Genomic DNA, 24,520 nt, shown 5'->3' with positions numbered 1-24,520 from the left:
TTGGAAGGAGAATGATTGTAAAGGGTGCCGAAGGAGAATGATTGTAAAGGATGTTGATGGAGATTGATTGTAAAGCGTGTTGAAGGAGAATGATTGTAACGGTTGTTGAAGGAGGAAAAAGAGGCTGAAGACTGATGATTGTAAAGGGCATTCCGGGCCAAGATATTTAGAGAAGCAAAAGATTAGAGCATCGTGTCACATGATGGAATGACGTAATATGTACGTGATGTAAGTAGAATGTCAAGACAAAGGGGCAGAACATTCCAGCCATGACTTAGAACAATGCCACAGATTAGAGATTCACTGTGGATCTGAGTCAGAACCAGTAAAACCTTGGAAACATCTTGACCTGATGTCATTATGCCATGTCACCATGACCTCGTCAACACAGTAGGTCACAGTATTACCTGGCTCACAGTGCTGTTGTATCGTGGAACATATATGTATCCCTGTATCACATCATGTCTTTTGTACCAGGTCACAATATTCTCTAAAACGCACAAGGGCACCTAGTATCACCTCTCACTATACAGTTGTATGTATCATGGTACATATACACCATGGCAGGGCACAGTATTACACAGACCTGGTACTGTCCTATATATTGCCTTCCCGAGTACTGTGCTACGTATCATGTTACATATGTGTATCCTGTACCATGTCTTATTAAATTCTATAACATACAAGGGCACCTGGTATCACCTCTCTCCCAGTACTGTTGTATCATGGTACATATATGTATCCCTGTACCACATCACAATAATATCTATAACACAGGAGGGCACATTATTACTTGTCTCACAGTATTGTTGTATCATGGTACATATATGTATCCCTGTACCACATCACAATATTATCTTTAACACAGGAGGGCACAGTATTACCTGTCTCAAGGTACTGTTGTATCATGGTACATATATGTATCCCTGTACCATATCACAATATTATCTATAACACAGGAGGGCACAGTATTACCTGTTTCAAGGTACCGTGTATCATGGTACATATATATGTATCCTGTACCATGTCACCTCACCTTTAACACATAAAGGCATGAGTATTAACCAACCTCAGTACTGTGATACGTATCATGGTACATACATGTTCCATTGCTATGTATCATGGTACACATCCGTTTCTATGATACACGATGAAGAGACATAGGCTAGATTAACTTGCATGTACAGACATTCCTAACGTCCACAGTTGAGATTAACACCAACGTGGTGGCAGGTAATCTTATTCCCGCATAATTTTCTAATTTGTGTCTATTAATATTGAACCAAACTGACGATGTCATCAGTTTGAGTCAAAGTTTCGACCTCTGTAAGATGACATAGATTTAGACAACGTGTGAAGCCCATTTCTGGTGTCCACCGCCATGATATTGCTGGAATATTGCTAAAAGCGGCGTAAAACCGTACTCACTCACTCACTCATAGATTTAGGCTAATGGGATTGGATGGCCAGCTTGCTGACATGGTTGATGAAGCTCATCATATCCCAATAGCACAGATCGATGCTCACAATGTCGATCACCGGATTGTCCGGTTCAGACTCGATCAGTACAGACCGCTGTCATGTAGCTGTAATATTGCTGAATGCAGCATTGAACAACAAACACACAAACAACGATGCTCCAGTCAAAGGGTTCGCACCCACTGGCCCTCAGCAACCCATACTTGTCTTAAGAAGCAGACCCGTGAAGGTCCAGGTTAGAATGAAGCTTCAGTAACCCATGCTTGTCATAAGAGGCGACTAACGGCATCGGGTGGTCAGGCTCGCTGACTTGGTTGACACACGTCATCAGATCCCAATTGCCCAGATCGATGCTCATGTTGTTGATCACTGAATTGTCTGGTCCAGACTCGATTATTTACAGACCGCCGCCATATAGCTGGAATATTGCTGAGTGCAGCGTAAAACTAAACTCACTCACTCACTCACTCTTAAGAAGCAACTAGTGGGATTGTGTGGTCAGGCTTACTGACCTGGGGCCCGTTTCACAAAGCTCTCGTAGGCCTAAGATATCGTAACATTTGTACCTCCTATACTGTAACATAGGAGGTACAAATGCTACGAGATCTTAGGCTTACGAGAGCTTTGTGAAACGCGGCCCTGCTTGATGCATGTCATCGTATCCCATGTGTAGGTCAAGACTCCTAATGCAAATATCTGGATTGTCGATGTTTTACATATTTTACCATATAGCTGGAAAATTGCTCAGTATGGCATTTCAATACATACAAAACACTCTGTGCATGTTACATGTTAATATGTTTGAAGACAGTTAAGACTTAATTAAATTCTTTACTCTAAATGAATGTTTTGTGTACACAAATCAGTTCCATGTTGATTCTTCTATTTATATCAAATAACTGTGTTGAATGACTCTAAGGATGGAATGACCAATATTTGACCCATGTTTTTGTTTCGTCAGGCTTTCAGAATGCGGTCCTCCAAGTTCCGCCATGTTTTCGGCAAACCATTCCGTAAGGAGATGTGTTTTGAAAATATTCGCATCACAAAGAATGCTCATGATGGTTGCTTCTGTGCCGTCAACCCGAAGAACATCGCGGTCGTCACAGAGAGTGCAGGGGGCGGAGCCTTCATTGTACTTCCTGTCAATCAGGTGAGTTTAGACCAAGACCGACCAATGGAGGAGAAGGTGAGGTGGCAAGTGCATGGCATGAACGATCGTCATGGAAACAGAATATGTCAGGATCTTGATAATCTAGGGTGTTATATTCCGGTGGAATATATATCCTGGATGAATTCTCTGCCTCTAAAGTTCCAGGGAATTCAAGGCTATTCCCCAGCAATCCTTGTTTGTTGTAAAGATGACTAATGGGATCAGGTGGTCAGAATCGCATCATTGTATCCATGGTGGTGGTGGTGGTTGGTTTAACGTCGTGCTTGAGAATATTTCGCTCATATGACGACGTGCATGCGTGTGTATGTGTATGTGCGGCTGCTTGTACTAGCCCAGACTGAAGCTGGTTTTATAGTGCTAGCCCACTGAGATACCATGCCGCAGTGAAGCATGAATACCCCACTCAGACACATTATACTGACTCCGAGCCGACCAGTCCTTGTTGTACCCATTAATGCCGAGAGCCAGGCAGGGACCAACAAGTACCCTATTTTAACGTCTGTTGGTATGACGCAGTCAGTGATCGAACCCGCGACCTTCCGCTCTCCGGGCGGACGCTCTAACCACTACACCACGGATGCTCATAATATCAATCCCTGGATTGTCTGGTCCAGACTTATTCTTTACATGCATCATCAAACAGCTGGAATAAAGCTGGATGCAGTGTCAACAAAAAACAAACACAACCAGTGGACCGTGAAGGATGACTTCAGATCACATATGCTCCATGTTTACTGGGTATGAAAAAATCACAGGTCACCTCTGAGATTCATGTTGTCACAATATCAGTCACTGGATTGTTTGGTCCAGACTGTTTGCAGGCCGACCTATAGCTGGAATATTGCTGATAACAAACACTAACCTGTCTAGAGTTGAAAGAGTTGGGTCAATCTTCTACAATTAGGGTCATCGTCATGCACTTGTTCCATCACTGTACAGGTGTGTGTTACCTGTCTGTGGTCTTTGTCTGAACACATGGTGATTGTACAGGCTCCAGATAAGCTGCTGAACCCGAGAAATTTGAGTTTCTTAAGTCTTAGTCCAGAGGATAAGTGTAAACCTTTTATCACCAGTCCTCTGACCTTAAAGCTCAGGACCTGCTTCTAAAAGACAAACATGCTTACCATGTCTACATTGTCTGTTTTTATTCAGTTGCTTGCACCTTAATTAAGTACTGCGGACTGGTTCTGAATTAAAGCCTAAAAAATGCTACTAGTAAATGAGAGCTACAATCATTGCATTTTCACTAGCCCAGAGCAGGGCTACAGATAAGGGGCGTACAGGCATAATGTACGCCTCAAAATCAATTAAGTACGACATAATATAAGATTTCAAGCGTATCGTGTACGCACATAAATACCTTTGTACGTCTAACATTTAATTTCCGTGCGTATCGTGCAAATGGAAATCTATTTCGGATAAATACTTGTCAAGTTCTTTTGCGAAACACGATTTGACACGAGGAAACCCCGACAGTAGGAATCACAAGTGTTGCCATGCAACTATATGCGTCACTATTTTTCGATTGGCTAAAAACAACACTGTTCCTATTTATATCCAGTCTTGACCTGACATTTCGCGCATCCCACGGTCGCTCAGTTATTTGTCACGCGTCTTCAAATACAAATACATGGTTGGAAATAGTGATCGATGAATCGTCCAGACAAACCATATCACCAACTCACTCACACAAAAACATGTCAGTACTCCATCAAAATTCTCAGTACACTTCCACTTGCAATATGATGTGTAAGCACACTCGCACCCCCAAAAGTTATCTGGAGCCCTGCCAGAGGACAATTTAGGTTGTAGCTCTGAAATAGTTGTCTGTTTCAAGTTCAGGGAGCACACCGTGCCATGAAACAACATTCTTCTATCAAGCCTTGTGGCATGATGGTATTTACTATTGCAGGGAGGTCGAGTGGACATCAATATCCCCAAGGTTAGCGGTCACGCTGGCGCCATCTTGGACCTAAAGTGGAACCCCTTCGACAACCAGGTCATTGCCTCTGGATCAGACGACTCCACTGTAAGTATAGCTTTTGATCATCTCCGACACATGGCAAGATCATCTTGTGATGTACTCAGACACAGACAGACACAGACACTAAGTGCTAGAGGTCTTAAGACACCACAGTAAGATCAACACATTGTGTAAGTGCCAGTTATAGCATCTGTATGACAGCAGTAAGCCATAATTAGAACATGAGTATGGGTCATGTGACAGTCATGTGACAGCGAGAGGAGGCGATGCGAGCCACGGACAGTGGTGAGAGAGAGGTCGGCTGAAGCAGAAACCATGCTAGCGTTCAGGCATAGGGCTACACGGTTTTCAACCGTATTACAGCGTAATTTAAAGGTTTTGCATTGTAAATATGAGTTGTAACTGTAATGGGCCTGAATAAAGAAGTGGAACAACGTCCTGCGTTTGTGGATCCTACACATTGTGTACTCAGACACAGACAGACACTAAGTACTACATGTATTACAGTGTTGCGAATAGTGTCTGACCCTCTGACAAATCCGGCAGATTCGCCAACGGTCAGATGGAAGTCTACAACCCGCCGGCCCCAGTGTCCGACTGTATCTTTCGCAATGACTTTGACTGAAGTTGTTATATGTGACATGCCACACTTGTTTGCTGTTTATTTTATCTTAATTTTTCTTATGTTTGTTAATAATGTCAATGCCAATTATAAGAAATGTTAAATCTGAAATGTGTGTTTAATTTTATTCCATGGGTCCCGTGTATTTTCAATGGGTCAGACAGACATCTTAAACTTACAGGACCCAATGTCCTGTTACTTTGAAACACCATTCGTGAACACTGGTATTATGACGCCAGACTGTAAGATAACCTTGAGATGTCCACGCACACACACCAGCATCTTGGGTTGATGTCTCAGTTTGTGACAAACATAAACACAGTTGTAAGCAACACTGGATGTATGAGCAGGTTGCCAGCTTTTTAAAAAGTGTGCTCGTTCCGCGTAAGTAAACCTGGTGATCTGTTTCTAGGTGAAGATCTGGCAGATTCCCAATGAAGGTCTCTACGCCAACCTGAGTGAATGGCAGGTGGACCTGCACGGACATCAGCGACGGGTGGCTTACATTGAGTGGCATCCTACCGCCTCCAACATCCTGCTGTCTGCCGGATATGACTTCAAGGTAAGTGTCTGGCCGTCGTCAACTGAACTAGCTTCCAGTCAGTAGACCCCCTCCAACATCCTGCTGTCTGCCGGATATGACTTCAAGGTGGGTCTGGCCGTCGTCAACTGAACTAGCTTCCAGTTAGTATGACTTCAAGGTAACACAAGTTGCCTGCACGCTTTCAGCAATATTCCAGCAATATTATTGCAGTGGGGCATGAGAAATGGGCTTCACACATTGTGCCCATGTAGGGAATCAAACCCTGGTCTTCAGTATGGGGAACAAGTTCTTAACCACTAGGCTTACCCACCACCCATCATCAAAAATTTACAATGCAATCAAACAGTGTTGTGTTGAATTTTAGGTTGTAAAAGCTTGGTCCCTGTGTGTTCTGTATTTTGTCTTCCTTTGTTGTTGTGTCGAACCTGTTATAACTTGAAGTATTTTCATTTGTCCCATCAACCTCAACACAGTCTAGTGGTTAGTCTAGTGGTTAAAGTGTTTGGTCGTCGCGCCGAAAGATCTGGGTTCGATTCCCCACATGGGTACAATGGGTGCTGCCCATTCCTGGTGTCCCCGCCATGATATTGTTGGAATATTGCAAAAAGAAGTGTAAAAACATTCTCAGTCAACACACCAGTGTTTGATTGTATCATGAAAGGTGCTGTATTACTAATTGTGCCAGGGAGGTTGCTGCTGGTGACATTGACCATGACCTTGATTGTTTGTCTTCCACAGTGCTTCATCTGGAACGTTGAGCAGGCTGAGCCAGTGAATGTGATCGGTTGTCACACAGACACTATCTTCTCTATTGCTTGGAGCCGGGAGGGGTCCATGTTCGCCACGACCTGCAAGGACAAGAAACTACGTGTTATAGACCCAAGGTCAACCAATATCATCGCGGTAAGCTCACTTTCATTGTCAGTTTGATTGCCAGTAAGGTGGGAACAGGTGGCCAAGTTGGTCAAGTACTGCCATTCACTGTGCAGAGTTACTTCCCCTTATCAAGTTGCAGCCATTCACTGTGCAGAGTTACTTCTGCTTGGTGAGTTGCAGCCATTTACTGTGCAGAGTTACTTCCCCTTGGCAAGTTGCAGCCACTCACTGTGCAGCGTTACTTCCCCTTGGTGAGTTGCAGCCATTTACTGTGCAGAGTTACTTCCCCTTGGTGCACCAGAAATTGTGATTGTATCTGATAATGTTCCTGATTCTCCCTGATAATGTTTCCATGATTGTCTTCAACTGTGAGACAGCTCTTTATCAGAGGTGCTGTCATGCATGCACTACCATTGCAACTTGTGTCAGTGTTGTAGCTTTGCTGCAGATGTTATTCATTAGTTCTTCCTATTTGTTCGTTCATTCGTTTATTCATTTATTCATGCATTCATTCATTGATTCATTTCTAAATTCTTTATTCATTCTTTCTAAATATTCTTGATTCATTCCTTCTTTCCTTTGTTTATTCATTCATTCATTTCTAAATGTTATTGAATAGTTCCTTCTATCCTTTGTTTATTCATTCATTCATTCATTCATTCATTCATTCATTCATTCATTCATTCATTCATTCATTCATTCATTCATTCATTCATTCATTTATTTATTTATTTATTTATTTATTTATTTATTGACTTGTGCATGCTGAAAAAGAGTCCATTTGGCCTGTCAGAATCGTATGAGGGGTTAAATTCACTATTCCTTGTGTATTGTTTTGTAGGAAACGACAGGTCACATTGGCAACAAAGCATCCAAGGTGGTCTTCATGGAAGATTCCATGAGGCTGCTGACAACTGGCTTCTCCCGCCAGTGTGATCGACAGTTAGCATTGTGGGATATCGTGAGTACAACAAGCTGGAAATAAAGCAAACCCCACCCTTAACTGATTTTAGTAGTACTATGCTATAATTATCCCCTACAATGCATTTTGGGGGGATTATTAGAATGGACTTAGTCTGTCCGTCCATCCGTGCAAATTATGATTATGATGGGATATTTATATAACGCATATCCACGCAACTAGTAGTACATGCTCAAGGCGCTGGTATTTTTCCCTCTGTCGTTGGATGTCAATCTCAACAGCACATCCTATTATCAATCTCAACTCCCTAGGGAACATACAACTCTTGCAGTCACTAGGTCTTTTCCGGTGCAGGGCCTTGATTTTCGAAGCTCTCTTAGAGCTAAGATAGTCGTAAGTGCCATACTTTAACATACCTTACGACTCTCTTAGAGCTAAGAGGGCTTAGAAAATCTAGGCCCAGAACTTTAAAACCGTTCAATGTTTCTTCACAAAACTTGGCACATAGGTGGATCAATGAAGATCGTCCACCTTGCGAGCATACATAGTGTGCTGACTGAGTCCTGAGCTGAGATACTTGGACAGTGCTTGTTTTGAAAGAAAATTGCTATATACATTCCAAAACATTTGACATAGTCATAGCTAGTTGACATATTCAAGAGTATTTTACCTATGCGAGGGATATTGATTACTTTGTCTTCTTGTTAGTCTGACCAGTGAAGATCCGCGTTAGAATTGGTCTTCAGTAACCCATGCTTGTCATATGAGGCAACTAACGGGATCGGGTGGTTAGGGTCGCTGACTTGGTTGACAAATGTCATCATATCCCAATTGCGTAGATCAATGCTCATGTTGTTGATCACTAGATTGTCTGGTCCAGATTCGATTATGTACAGAACGGCGCCATATAGCTGGAATATTGCTGAGTGTGGCGTAAAACTAAACTCACTCACTCTTGTCAGCATATTTTCTGAGCATCATGTAAAATCATTGCAGTCAGACACTATTGTCTTCACCTCATGCAGCATGTTGCAGACATGAAAATGGGGTTATCTCCCCTGGTAGAGTACTAAAGTACTTCAAGTTGGGTTCATCTAAATTGTCCTTGAATTCCATAATATCCATCACAGCTCCACCTGAAATAGGAATGATGCGTGTTATTGTACCCTAAGAAAAGGGACACTGACAAGGAAAGAGGCATATTGATTCGGACAGCTAATAGGAACAGATTTTGATCTGAGAATTGTTTCGATACTTTCAGAGGAACATGTCAAGTGCACAGAGAATTGATGGCATCGACTGCTCCAATGGGGTGATCCAGCCTTACTACGACCCGGACGTACGGGTGGTGTTTCTGGCAGGGAAGGTAGGCAGTTGATGAGACAACAACAAATCTTGTTAGGAACCACTCAGATGAGAGACTAGTCTGTCATACAGACCCTGAAACAAATATCTCCAAGAAAGCCCATGAAAGTCTAGAATATTTGGCAAGTCTAGATTTCTATAGTTTCCAGTATTTCCGATCATTGTTGCTAGGGATGCCACGATACCTCGATACTTTTTCTAAGTTGATACAATTATTGATACATTTAAAACTGTATCGATATTTAGTTTTGAAAGTATCAGTTTAAATATGTTTATGTATCGTTTACATTTTGCAATTGTATCATGTTTTTTTATGTTATGAGAGTTATACATGATTATTTTTCATGCACAAAGATGAGAAATTAGGATTTTTAATCTCTGAGAATAAAAAATGTTGATCTTTTCATAGACAATTATAAAATATGAAATTTTAATGTTCAAAATGTAACTAAATTAACGCAATAATGCCGTGAAAATAGGTATCGTAATACGTATCGAATCGTGACATGGGTATCGTGATACGTATCGATTCATGAACCTTATGTACCGTGACATCCCTAGTTGTCACACCATGATGCAGGATGCTGAGTTCAAATAAATGTTTCAGGGGGACGGCAATATCAGGTACTACGAGATCACAGACGACTCATCGTACTTTCATTACTTGAGCGAGTACATGTCCTCGTCACCGCAGAAGGGAATTGGTAAATTTCATTTATTTTATTTTTTGTATTAAAATTTTTGGTACAAATTCACAATTTACAAGTCAAGGCTCATGTACATACTTCACTAGGAATCGGTAAGTTGGGGTGCCGTTGTTCAAAACAACCTTGGAGCTACGACTATCGTAAGTCTGTGTTAAAGTATAGGAGTTATGATCACCTTAGCGATACGACTGTCGTAAGTCTGTGTTAAAGTATAGGAGTTACGATCACCTAAGCACTACGACTGTCGTAAGTCTATGTTAAAGTATAGGAGTTACGATCACCTTAGCGTTACGACAGTCGTAAGTCTGTGTTAAAGTATAGGAGTTATGACCACCTTAACACTAAGATCGCTAAATTACTCAACGTAAGGTACCAATCCATTCTTGGAGTTCAATTTGGTGTTGACAGCAGTTCAAATCTGGCCACGAGAGCACTTGATATTTTTTACTACCAGATTGTTTATCCATATTAAACCTTGTGTGTGTTTTGTGCAGGTCGGATGCCGAAGGTAGGGTGTGACGTCACCAAGTGTGAGATACAGAGGTTCTACAAGATCCACGCTGCCAAGAACTTCCTGGAACCGGTGTCTATGATTGTTCCAAGAAAGGTCAGGGTCACTGTTGATCAGTGTAAAACGTATTCTTCAAGGGAAGGGCAGTGGGGTAGCCCTGTGGTTAAAGCGTTTGCTCATCACGCTGAAGGCCCATGTTCAGTACCCCCATTTGTTCAATTTCAGTCCTGGAGGTAAAAGAGGGATCAGTGGAGGCTTATAGTATTGAGAATGGTACAAGTAGTTGTAGGTGATGTCATTGTCATACTATATTGATTTTTATTAGTTGTTAAGAAAATACTTTTTTCAACTTTAATTGCGTTTCGGCATCCAACTTCCCATCAGATTGACAGTGACACATTGCCATTGTTACGATGACCTCAGGGTCATTTCGTCAAAAGGGGTGTTAATGCTTAACATGACAATGAACCCTGGATTGAAGCAGTGTTGCCAGGGTAACAACATCAGTGTTTGGCATTTCAGTAGTCATGTGGGCGGTGGGGTAGCCCAGTGGTTAAAGTGTTCGCTCGTCACACCGAAGACCCGGGTTCGATTCCCCACATGGGTACAATGTGTGAAGCCCATTTCTGGTGTCCCCCGTCGGGATGTTGCTGGAATATTACTGAAAAGCGGCATAAAACCATACTCACTCACTCACTCACTCACTCACTCAGTAGTCATGTTACCCACTGTGAATTTTGGGCTCTGTGACACATTGGGCAGACACACTAGAATAACTAGAGAGACCTAGTTGATCATTTAGGAGGAGGCTGGGAATGTGAAAAGATCTTTCTGTTCTGTAAATGTGAAAAGTTTGTCATGAAAATGTTTTCTTCTAGCAGAAAAATATATTTCTTCGAAACAAAACACCAGCATCCCCACCCCTAAGCCCACAAACAACCCACACACAAATCCCCCTCAGGTGAATTTCAATTTTCTTTGCTTTGTTACAGTCTGAGCAGTTCCAAGAAGACATTTTCCCCCCGACTGCCAGCACCATCCCCTCGCTGTCCGCGGACGAGTGGGTCAGTGGTCAGAACCGAGAGCCAATCCTGGTGTCCCTACAGGTAACCCTAGCTCACCTGACCGCTGGACGTGTTGTTGCTGTCGTAGTCTCACACTGTCGCCTACTGCTGAGAATATCGGGAGGAAGCTCTTTAAGGCATCTTTCTTCTGCTCAGTTTCGCCATGCTGTTTGCATAAACCATGCAGTAGTGTAGAACATACGCAATTTACCTGCCAGAATAGTGAGAGTATAAGTGGCTTATCTGCTTATAGTTTAGAGCCAAATTCTTTCCATGTTATGTTAAAAAAGTGTTAATAAGTATTTGGAAGCCTATTGCAGAAGAAAATAATTTATAAAAATATTTTATATAATGTATTTATATACATTTAAATATTTCGTTCCTTATGATGTTTTGTTGTGTTGGGGTAACCCTCAGTTTTATCCACTTTGTACAAGTTTATTACTTTAAGGGTTACTAAAACATGTTCCTGAATATATATCTACCTTATATGACTTGAAACATACTGAATTTCGAAGTTGAGATGCTTTTGACAGAGAAATCACATAATAAATTATGTATGGACAGTTGTTCAGATTTAGAAACCAGACTACAGGAGCAGATTAATTCAGAGTGTTGGGTGTGCTTATATATGCAGTAAACCAGTATCAAGAGAGTATTTATCTACTCTTCAATTAGTTCAGTAAATGGTTACCTCTTTTCAAATAGATACTTACAGACCACCACCAAACAGCTGGAATATGACTGAGTACGGCATAAAACTAAACTCACTCACTATCAATTGAAGCAGACAGTACTTACTTCCCCTTCCAGAGAGTTATCTCCCTTTCATTGTGTAGCGACCTTCCTTTAGAGTGATGCAGAAAGTAGTTACCTCCCTTTATTCTCAAGTATATTTTCTTCTGACTTGTTTTGGTGCTAAGGGTAGTATTAATACTTCATGTTGGTATCAATTGATATGTAAGATATGATTTGTTTTTGTAAGTGAAGATAGGTTTTCTATGTGATTTGTTCACATATAATTAAGTTTGTTTCAGTAAATTCACATTTAAGTAATGTTCTTATTTTTTAATATGAACTATTTTGGTACAATTTTGTTCTTTTACTGAATCAGTGATATTTAGTATATCCCTCACCAGATCTTAAACCTTCCTCTGACAGTTATTGTCAATAACTGTGAAAATGTTTTCTTTTCATTTGGGTTATGAATTATTAACTTTTTGGAAATAGTCCTTCACTTTCTCCTCTTTATTTTGTCCCTTCCTATTTTGATGTGCATGAAAGTAACTGTAAATAGGTGAGGGACACTGGTGTCCCAAAATGCGAATTACGTACCGACGATGCCAATTAAAAGTCCTTGGTAGAATGGTCCCGAATATCCCTGGATTGTCTATCTGAGAATTCTACCAGACTAGAATAGGTCCCCAGTACCCCATTCTTGTCTCCCATGAGAATTCCACACTAGAATAGGTCCCTAGTACCCCATTCTTGTCTCCCATGAGAATTCCACACTAGAATAGGTCCCAGTCCCTCAGTACTCCGTGCTTGTCTTCCATGAGAATTCCACACTAGAATAGGTCCCCAGTACCCCATGCTTGTCTCCCATGAGAATTCCACACTAGAATAGGTCCCCAGTACCCCATGCTTGTCTCACATGGGAATTCCACACTAGAACAGGTCCCCAGTACCCCATGCTTGTCTCCCACAAGAATTCCACACTAGAACAGGTCCCCAGTACCCCATGAGAATTCCACACTAGAATAGGTCCCCAGTACTCCGTGCTTGTCTTCCATGAGAATTCCACACTAGAATAGGTCCCCAGTACCCCATGCTTGTCTCCCACAAGAATTCCACACTAGAATAGGTCCCCAGTACCCCATGCTTGCTTGTCTCCACACTAGAACAGGTCCCCAGTACCCCATGCTTGTCTCACAGAAGAATTCCACACTAGAATAGGTCCCCAGTACCCCATGCCCATGAGAATTCCACACTTGTCCCCAGTACCCCATGCTTGTCTCCCACAAGAATTCCACACTAGAATAGGTCCCCAGTACCCCATGCTTGTCTCCCACAAGAATTCCACACTAGAACAGGTCCCCAGTACCCCATGCTTGTCTCCCACAAGAATTCCACACTAGAATAGGTCCCCAGTACCCCATGCTTGTCTCCCACAAGAATTCCACACTAGAATAGGTCCCAGTACCCCATGCTTGTCTCCCACAAGAGTACCCCATGCTTGTCTCCCACAAGAATTCCACATAGAATAGGGTCCCAGTACCCCATGCTTGTCTCCCACAAGAATTCCACACTAGAAATAGTACCCCATGCTTGTCCCCAGTACCCCATGCTTGTCTCCCACAAGAATTCCCACACTAGAACTAGAATAGGTCCCCAGTACCCCATGCTTGTCTCCCACAAGAATTCCACACTAGAATAGGTCCCCAGTACCCCATGCTTGTCTCCCACAAGAATTCCACACTAGAATAGGTCCCCAGTACCCCACTCAGTACCCCATGCACTAGAATAGGTCCCCAGTACCCCATGCTTGTCTCCCACAAGAATTCCACACTAGAATAGGTCCCCAGTACCCCATGCTTGTCTCCCACAAGAATTCCACACTAGAACAGGTCCACAGTATTCCCATGCTTGAAGAATTCCACACTAGAATAGGTCCCCAGTACCCCATGCTTGTCTCCCACAAGAATTCCACACTAGAATAGGTCCCCAGTACCCATGCTTGTCTCTCCCACAAGAATTCCACACTGCTTGTCTCCCACAAGAATTCCACACTAGAATAGGTCCCCAGTACCCCATGCTTGTCTCCCACAAGAATTCCACACTAGAATAGGTCCCCAGTACCCCATGCTTGTCTCCCACAAGAATTCCACACTAGAATAGGTCCCCAGTACCCCATGCTTGTCTCCCACAAGAATTCCACACTAGAATAGGTCCCCAGTACCCCATGCTTGTCTCCCACAAGAATTCCACACTAGAACAGGTCCCCAGTACCCCATGCTTGTCTCCCACAAGAATTCCACACTAGAATAGGTCCCCAGTACCCCATGCTTGTCTCCCACAAGAATTCCACACTAGAATAGGGAACCCCATGGTCTCCCAGTAGGTCCCCAGTACCCCATGCTTGTCTCCCACAAGAATTCCACACTAGTATAGGTCCCCAGTACCCCATGCTTGTCTCCCATGAGAATTCCACACTAGAATAGGTCCCCAGTACCCCATGCTTGTCTCCCCCCACAAGAACAGGTCCCCAGTACCCCATGCTTGTCTAGAATTCCACACTAGAACAGGTCCCCAGTACCCCATGCTTGTCTCCCACAAGACTTCCACACTAGAACAGGTCCCCAGTACCCCATGCTTGTCTCCCATGAGAATTCCACACTAGAATAGGTCCCCAGTACCCCATGCTTGTCTCCCACAAGAATTCCACACTAGAATAGGTCCAGATAGAAGACTCTTGTCTGCATTCCCTCATCTCAAGTTAGACCATTGGTCTATTTCTCAAATGGACACATCGTTCGCTCGTCACACCGAAGACCTGGATTCAATTCTGCACATGGGTACAATATGTGAAGCCCATTTGTTATGTGCTCCACCCAGCCCACCCCACCCCACCCTCCCCCATGATATTGCTGGAATATTGATAAAAGTGGCATAAAAACCATCTCACTCACTCACTCAAACTCAGCAATGCATGTGCGTTATGCTTGAATGATTCCATTCTTTTATTTAAGACATAACAACGATATGATTCTATGAACCTCGTGAAATTTTTCATTTTGAAATTTTGTGCCTTTCATTAGCATTTAATTTTTTCAGTCTTACAAATGTTTTACATTAGAGAAACAGTTGACATACTGCTAGCATGTCAGCATGTTTATTTTAGATAGTTTCCCACATAGCTGACAGTGCATGGTGTTAATGTGATATTAGTTTCCTGTAGACTGTTTCTGTTTTATTTTGTGTTGGAAATTTAGTTCTGAGATTTGGTGTGCTGTGTTTGACTTAACATGGTGAGGGATTTAAAGCTTTGTTTCAGTGTTTCATTTCATTGCTGTGTTTCATTGCCATGTTTCATTGTTTCAGCTACATGTGAGACTTTGTGTGACACTCCACAACATTCATTTATGTTGACAAAGCATTTCATGGTCGTAGAGAGAGGGCGGTTGGGTAGTCTAGTGGTTAAAGCGTTGGCTCGTCACGCCGAAGACCCGGGTTCGAATCCCCACATGGGTTCAATGTATGAAGCCCATTTCTGGGGTCCCCTGTAGTGATGTTGCTGGAATATTGCTAAAAGCGGCGTAAAACCAAACTCAGTCAGTCATGGTCATAGAGCAGAGCCCTTTTTGGCAGTGCTGCCTCAGCTCTTCGGCTGACAATTCCTGATTGTCTAAACCGTGTCAAATTCACTGTTCAGAGTTGCATCCCTTGGGTACGCAGGAACCCATAAACATAGGTTTGAATCCTGGCTGATCATGATCATGTCACTAGGTTGGTCAGCATCATACCTTTGCTCTTGGGGTTTACCAAACTTGTAAGCAAAATTTAGACTGGCATCATTTTGGGCTTTCTTTCCAAATTAAGCTGGCACACTTGATATAACTGGAATGCTGTCCAAAACAGGGGAAAACTCAACTCACTCACTTATAAATGATCATGGAAACTTTGTATGAAAAAGGGGCGGTGGGGTAGCCTAGTGGTTAAAGCGTTGGCTCGTCACGCCGAAGACCCGGGTTCGATTCCCCACATGGGCACAATGTGTTAAGCCCATTTCTGGTGTCCCCCGCCGTGATATTGCTGGAATATTGCTAAAAGCGGCGTAAAACTAAACTCAGTCAGTCAGTTGTATGAAAAATATTGGGGCTTAATCAGTCAGAAGGTATCGTTTCAGGATCAACAAGGTCTCTTTTTACATATTTATTTAATATTACTGAAGTCAAACATTAAAAGGAGCGCTATAGACTACAGGTTAAATGGGTCATGCTGAAGACCCAGGTTCAACTCTAAACATGGTTACAATGTGTGAAGACTATTTTTGGTATCCCCTTTCGTGATATTACTGAAATATTGCTGAAAGTGGCATAAAACTATACTCACTCTCCAAACCATCTATATGCTTTGTCAACTGAGTTTTGCATGTGTGTCATTTAGTCTTTCTTTCTCTCGCTCTGTCTCTCTGTCTCTCTGTCTGAGCGTCTCACTCTGTTTGTTTGGTTCATCAGGACGGCACAGTTACAAATACACCAAAAGTGTCAACGTCTAGGCCCGTACAACGACAGGTAACTTTCTTATCCTTGTTAAGGGCAGGGTAGCACACTCACTCATCCATGTTTGGGGCCAAATTTTGGCATTGGGACAAAATCCCGTTATGCTTATATCTCGTATGAAATAAATGATTATTTTTGGACCAATTAAAAATGTGTCGAATTTCAGCTACCTTTATGGTGTGAGTCAAAATATGTGAATAGTGCAAGACTATCTGAAGTGAGATAAATGTTTTTCTATATTTTGCTGACTCAGCAAAATATTTGATGAATGCGGATAATATCAGAACTTCTATTTGTACACACTATGGAACTGGGTTCCGCCATCACTAGAGTTGGCTATAAAGAAATACTGATAAGGATATTGAAACCTATAAATTTGCACACACAAAAAATGACTTATTTTAAACAGCTGTAGGACAAGACAAAAAAATGGAATTGGCATTTAATTTTTCCTTAAGTTGTTACATTTAAGGGGTATATATATATTTCTTCATTAATTGTAAGTCCTTAATGCTTTACTTCATAAATATTTTGTAGTTATGAACTACAAAAATGTAATGCAAAATATTCTGTATTACACCAGTGTACGGTATATTTGGATATTCTAATGTTTGGTATATTTGGTTATTCCAATGTTTGGTATATTTGGATATTCCAGTGTTTGGTATATTTTGATATTCTAATGTTTGGTATATTTGGATATTCCAATGTTTGGTATATTTTAATATTCCAGTGTTGGGTATATTTGGATATTCCAATGTTTGTACATTTGGATATTCCAGTGTTTGGTATATTGGGATATTCTAATGTTTGGTATATTTTAATATTCCAATGTTTGGTATATTTTAATATTCCAGTGTTTTTGGTATATTTGGATATTCCAGTGTTTGGTATATTTTAATATTCCAGTGTTTGGTATATCTTTATATTTCAATGTTTGGTATGTTTTGATATTACGGGGCCGTAGGGTAGCCTAATAGTTTAGGTGTTTGCTCGTCACGCCAAAGACCTGCGTTCGATTCCCCACATGGGTACAATATGTGAAGCCCATTTCTGGTGTCCCCCGCCGTGATATTGTTGGAATATTGCTAAAAGCGGCATAAAACCCAACTCACTCACTCACTATATTGATATTACAGTGTTCGGGATATTTTAATATTCCAATATTTGGTATATTTTAATATTCCAGTGTTCGGTATATTTTAATATTCCAATATTTGGTATATTTTAATATTCCAGTGTTCGGTATATTTTAATATTCCAGTGTTATTTATTTCAATGTTGTTGGTGTTTGTTGCTTCGACCCCATTCACTTCCTGATTCCCCATATTATTATACCACCCACCTGCACCTATACCTCTAACACACAACAATAACATTCCAGGGGATACAACACAAGTGTCTTCATTTTCAGCTGTATTAACTGGCCTTGAGACATGTATTCTTGATAACCCATTGCTCTGTCACAGTTAGCTGTTTGAAGCATGAGTCCCCATACAGGTCAGACATGACCTCCAATAGTGCTGGAGATACTGATCCAATAATCGGTCAATCTGTCAATTGCATCAGAGATTATCGATGGGCTCGGGAGAGTAATCAATGTTTCAAAAAATGAAGCATCATTCAATATTTGGCAAGCATATTTCTTATGCTTCAGGGATTTACCTGGAGTCCTGTATTTGAGGGTCCCTTGGACTCATAGTCTTAATTTTCAGGGGTCATGGACAATAAAATGGGGGTCCCAGACACTTATATATTATGATTAATACTGTTATTGTATTGTGTATCATGATCATCGCATTGTTACAGTAATTAAATTGCAAATAATACCATAACCCAGCTAGTAGCAAACGCAGTGATAACTTATTGTCACTTGATTGGAATTTTTACAAAAAGTATATGGAATTTTTCAGAGTCCCTGTGGACGCGCTAATAAATTTTGTTGTGTCCATTGTCAATTTTTATGCATATAGGATGCAGGAATTCGCATCGTGTAAATCCCTGTGCTTGTTAAATCAAGACAAATCAGAATATGTAAATGCTGCTCCTAAACATTATCTTATAAAGAAATAGTTTATAAATACATCTGAGGAAATAGCAAATTCAATAATTTCAAACTAAGTACAGCATATGATACCACACTTTATGGAAAACGGTTGGTGTCATTCAAGAAAAATAAACCGATTTTATTATCAATTCGTTTTTATACTGAGACCATGATTCATAGCCACTTAGAATAGCATGTAAACTTATAGTATTTTGAAGGAAGTATTTATCAAATCTAAACCTGTCATATAGAGGACACTGAAGGAAATAATGGAGAGGATCCTCTCGGGTGTTTCCACAGGAGCAGGTTCGGCTGTCTGACAAACATCTATCAAACAAGTGGGGGTTAAGATCACTGCAGCCCTGGCGCAAACAGCAGAGAAGAATTTGACCTCGCTTGGGACCATACAATATAATTTTTAAATGTTAGGGATAATGTCTTGTCACAAGATATACATTTCTTAAATTGTGATAATGATTCAACATTTGTAATATTTATCAGCGGGCTTGGGGGACTACTTGATATTAAAAACATGAAACAAATGAAAAAATGAGAATCATTTTCGAAAGTGTATTTCTTATTGTTATGGTTGTTGAATGAAGACGTAAACAACTGGTGCAGTTTCCTGACTTGTAGAACTGTAATGTAAACAGCACATGTCTCAACAGGAAGCATACTCAAATGTCTTCATCGTAGTTTAAATAGGTGGCTGGGTTTTTTTTGCACAATGTAAAAATGAAGGTGACTTCCCATTTCAAGTTACAGACTATGTGGATGTGATCAGTTATGTCTAACACTCACGCCTACCAAGGAAAACTTTCCCACTGTGCAGAAAAACACAGAAAAACCGCAACAAAAGACTATGAAACTGCAACATTTTATACCACCGAACTTTGACCTCAACTGCGCTGCGCGTTATACGATCCAAGCTTCTTTAAAATTTCCGAGCAACCGTGAATCGCTTCACACAGAAAAACTATTGAATATGTTGAAAGAATTGCTGTCAATAATTTCATTTGACTGGAAAGTAAACTAAAGAAGTGTGCACACAAGTATGATGATAAATGCCAAATAACACAACAGAAATACTTTAAAAAGTGAATCTAACTTTGTCCAAGCGATGGAGGCTTCCTCTTCCATGTGCGCATGCGCAATATCAAAGCTGCAGGCTCTTTGTTTTTTTATCCACTTTTAGCGGTTTAAAGTTGCCGCTTTTACTGTTTACATAGAGAGGTAATATGTTTATGTTGCTATTTCCACGATTAATGTGGGCTTTTCTGCGTTTTGCTGCACAGTGGGAAAGTTTTCTTTGGTAGGCCTGACACTGTTGTTTGAAACTAGGAGATGAGCCTATTCTCTGTCGATGGTTCACCATTTATTGAGCATGTTACGATGACACCTCATGCTTTGAGAGGTGTTTCATCAAAGACTAGCTAACCCCAAATTTATGAAGACATCAAATGTATCTCAATTCTACCATGACTAAAATGTGTTTTAAACGAGATCCTCTTTCATGCACACATATTCAGTGCATTGATGCTGTCAGAAGTGATCATTGCTTATCAACCACTTCAAATTTAGTGAAATTAGCAAGTTAATTAATTACATCATCCTTCAAAGTCATGGTAGAATGGACAATAAACTGCATGGTAATCGGAGACTCTAGTTGGTCGATCCAATTTTGTATGTTATTCCCTATAAACTGTATATTCTCAGCCTGATATTGCTACTCTTCTTTCCTGTTTTCTGATCATATTCTCCTTACAGCTTATTTTCAAGCCTCATACCATCTCCTTATACTATCTTCCAACAACAGCTGCTCTATAGCTCTAGATTTCTCTTCATCAAGCACAAAACTTCCTTCTGCGTAATGGTGGGAGATGAATGAGCATGAGGATTTGTCTCCCAGTTGAAGAAGGGATGTCCTAAATTAGTTTTGCATGTGTGCTTTTCTGTGCAGGTGTGCAAGAATGTTTGAAATACCTTTACTCAAAAATTGCCATTGAACTTGTCAAAATACTACTTTCCCAAAACATCTTCTCTGCCAGTCGTCTTCTCCCCAGCTGTAAATAGTAGATACACTGACTAACCAACTATTGTTTGAGTTATGATAGTACAATAGGAGATACCCCAGACTAACCAACTATTGTTTGAGTTATGATAGTACAATAGGAGATACACCAGACTAACCAACTATTGTTTGAGTTATGATAGTACAATAGGAGATACACCAGACTAACCAACTATTGTTTGAGTTATGATAGTACAATAGGAGATACACCAGACTAACCAACTATTGTTCAAGTTATGATAGTACAATAGGAGGTACACCAGACTAACCAACTATTGTTATAAGTTATGATAGTACAATAGGAGATACACCAGACTAACCAACTATTGTTTAAGTTATGATAGTACAATAGGAGATACACCAGACTAACCAACTATTGTTTGAGTTATGATAGTACAATAGGAGATACACCAGACTAACCAACTATTGTTTAAGTTATGATAGTACAATAGGAGATACACCAGACTAACCAACTATTGTTTGAGTTATGATAGTACAATAGGAGATACACCAGACTAACCAACTATTGTTTAAGTTATGATAGTACAATAGGAGATACACCAGACTAACCAACTATTGTTTGAGTTATGATAGTACTAACCAACTATTGTTTGAGTTATGATAGTACAATAGGAGATACACCAGACTAACCAACTATTGTTTGAGTTATGATATTGTTTACAATAGGAGATACACCAGACTAACCAACTATTGTTTGTTATGATAGTACAATGGGAGTACACCAGACTAACCAACTATTGTTTAAGTTATGATATGATACAATGGGAGATATACAATAGGAGATACACCAGAGTTATAAGTTAGTACAATAGGAGATACACCAGACTAACCAACTATTGTTTAAGTTATGATAGTACAATAGGAGATACACCAGACTAACCAACTATTGTTTAAGTTATGATAGTACAATAGGAGATACACCAGACTAACCAAATTATTGTTTGATAGTTATGATACACCAGACTAACAATATTGGAGTTATGATACAATAGGAGATACCAGTCTAACCAACTATTGTTCGAGTTATGATAGTACAATAGGAGATACACCAGACTAACCAACTATTGTTTGAGTTATGATAGTACAATGATACACCAGACTAACAATAGGAGATACACCAGACTAACCACCACTATTGTTTGAGTTATGATAGTACAATAGGAGATACACCAGACTAACCAACTATTGTTTGTTTGATAGTTACCAGATATTGTACAATTATGATAGGGAACTTTGAAATTGAAATTGTCAATAGTGTTGTCATTAGTATGCTTGACAGTCAATAGTTGTAATTAGTTCAAAATAGTGCATATATCATTTTCCTTTCAATCCTACGTGTGTCCCTTGTCAGCCAGACATATCGCTGGAATATTGCTGAGTGCGGCATTAAACAACAAACAAAATAAAAAAACACATTTGTCAGCAAGGAGCCATAATTTCAGATTAGAGTTACCTCCCTTGCTTTTAGCAGCAACAGGGTGGAGAATGGCCGTCTTCAGATTATCAGCAGTATTACAGTGTTGCCTAGTGGTTAATGCGTTAAAGACCCGGGTTCGATCCCCCACATGGGTAAAATGTGTTAAGCCCATTTCTGATGTCTCCATCCATTATATTGCTGGAATATTGCCAAAAGCGGCGTAAAACTATCCTCACTCACTCGTAAGTAGTGAGTATGGACGAGTATGAATATAATGTCAAATGTCCAGTAAAGCAAGACTTACTACAAACAAGGCCAGTGAAGTTTACCCTTGTCCCCCAATTAGTCTTAAAATTATTTTTAGTCTTGATTGCCTATATACTAGTTACTTGTAATGAACTCATAAACATATGTAACCCCTGTTATCAAAGTCAGTCATACTAATTTATTTGAACATTATTAATATCATATAATACTTGGTCGAAAAACACTTATCAGATGTTATGAGTAGTTGTCACATAGTTAGTAGCTAGGTGGCGGTACAGCCTGTGTTTCATGTTGCTATCTCCCATAATGCATCTGCTCACAGCATGGCCTGGTTACAGCTGATCATCTTTCATACTTGCATGAAGGAAAGCCAATTATAGCTTTTATATTTTGTTCATGACGCCTAATCATTTATATATTTCCATGCTGCAAACCTATTTAAATTTTTTCCAACCAGATTTTGTAAACAATCAGTAAATTTGTTAAATATTACAAGTCGCAGTGGTTGTCATTTCACTGTGCTGAGTTGTGTGTCCCTCGCCGTGATACTGCTGGAATATTGCTAAAAGCGGTGTAAAACCCAACTCACTCACGCATTCACTGAGTTGCGTCCCTTACACACAGCAGGATCTAGTAATGATGGGTTTGAATATTGACTTTGCCCTGATTATTGCTCTTTTTGTCAGCTCCAGACCTTTGGTGAGGTGAGGTGAAATTGGGTTTAACGTCGTGCTTGAGAATATTTCGCTCATATGACGACGTGCATGCGTGTGTATGTGTATGTGCGGCTGCTTGTACTAGCCCAGACTGAAGCTGGTTTTATAGTGCTAGCCCACTGAGATACCACGCCGCAGTGAAGCATGAATACCCAACTCAGACACATTATACTGACTCCGAGCCGACCAGTCCTTGTTGTACCCATTAATGCCGAGTGCCAGGCAGGGACCAACAAGTACCATATTTTAACGTCTTTTGGTATGACGCGGTCGGGGATCGAACCCGCGACCTTCCGCTCTCCGGGCTGACGCTCTAACCACTACACCACGGAGGCGGTCTCAAGACCTTTACTCATAACTGTTGAGACGGTCAAAGCCCTTCCTCTTATGTCAGAGGAAGTGGGTAGCCAAGAGGTTAAAGCGTTCACTCATCAAACCGAAGTTCTTGGTTTGATTCCACACATGGTTACAGTGTGTGACGGTCATTTGCCTCTGGACTATTACTAAAAGCGGCGTAGATCTATACTCACTCACTCACTCCTAAACGAAGCTGATGTGTTGTGATGAAACTGCAATATTGTTCAAGCAGCATGAATACAAATTACCAAACCAAATATGATGTAAAAAGCATGAATATACTCATTTTGTAGGTACTGGTTTCAGGGATTTAACACAAAATATTAACTTTTTGTAAAGCATTGATATCAGATGTATTAGGGATAAGCAATACAAATGTTTCCAGTATCATCCTTGATCGTGCAGGGTGTTTTATTGTCATTCTGTTAAGATAAGACCCATGACATGTATGACAGCCTCGTTTTGAATCTACGTTAAGCCTTACTCTTGAAGTACTACCATGAGTGTGTGTTTGTGTTCCAGGACGGTGCCATGCAGGCCAACCCGGTCATAACAACTTACACAGCCGTCACTCGCCAAGGCGGAAGCAATCGACCAATCAAACGTGCCAACACAATTGCCTCCTCGACTGTCCCAAATAACGTCCCAGCAGCGGAACCAGCGTCTCTTAAAAACATCAAACGCCTGAGCATAAATGAAGACATTGTTACAATAGAGTGAGTTCTACCTATGGGGGTTTTAATCTGAAACATCTTTGCCATTCCAAAATCTTCACTCATTTGTTTGTGTGGGTGCCGTTGTACAAAACAACCTTAGCGCTAAGACTAACTTAAGTCTATGTTCAGGTATGGGAGTTACGGTCACCTAAGCGCTAAGCCTACCTTAAGTCTATGTTCAGGTATGGGAGTTACGGTCACCTTAGCGCTAAGACTACCTTAAGTCTATGTTCAGGTATGGGAGTTACGGTCACCTTTAGCTAAGACTACCTTAAGTCTATGTTCAGGTATGGGAGTTACGGTCACCTTAGCGCTAAGACTACCTTAAGTCTATGTTCAGGTATGGGAGTTACGGTCACCTTAGCGCTAAGACTACCT

The 24,520-nt window shown here is 40.8% G+C and overlaps 1 protein-coding gene across 8 annotated transcripts in view; it reads left to right on the top strand.

Annotated features, from left to right (window-relative positions):
• Nucleotides 1-24,520, top strand: part of LOC124254202 (coronin-2B-like) — a 128,169-nt gene that overhangs the window by 85,967 nt on the left and 17,682 nt on the right. For 7 of the 8 annotated variants that reach the window (XM_046688096.1, XM_046688095.1, XM_046688094.1 and 4 more), the window contains 11 exons: nt 2,441-2,632; nt 4,566-4,682; nt 5,672-5,821; nt 6,542-6,706; nt 7,521-7,640; nt 8,863-8,967; nt 9,574-9,670; nt 10,168-10,280; nt 11,177-11,290; nt 16,486-16,542; nt 23,949-24,142. In XM_046688096.1, coding sequence (XP_046544052.1) covers nt 2,441-2,632; nt 4,566-4,682; nt 5,672-5,821; nt 6,542-6,706; nt 7,521-7,640; nt 8,863-8,967; nt 9,574-9,670; nt 10,168-10,280; nt 11,177-11,290; nt 16,486-16,542; nt 23,949-24,142 — 1,424 coding nt within the window. The remainder of the gene's footprint in view (nt 1-2,440; nt 2,633-4,565; nt 4,683-5,671; nt 5,822-6,541; nt 6,707-7,520; nt 7,641-8,862; nt 8,968-9,573; nt 9,671-10,167; nt 10,281-11,176; nt 11,291-16,485; nt 16,543-23,948; nt 24,143-24,520) is intronic. The other variant, XM_046688093.1, reaches the window with a different exon arrangement.

Source organism: Haliotis rubra, unplaced genomic scaffold, assembly GCF_003918875.1.
Source record: "Haliotis rubra isolate DU_JTF1 unplaced genomic scaffold, ASM391887v1 Scf568, whole genome shotgun sequence".
Lineage (NCBI taxonomy): Eukaryota > Metazoa > Mollusca > Gastropoda > Lepetellida > Haliotidae > Haliotis > Haliotis rubra.
This window is presented reverse-complemented; position numbering and strand designations above follow the sequence as displayed.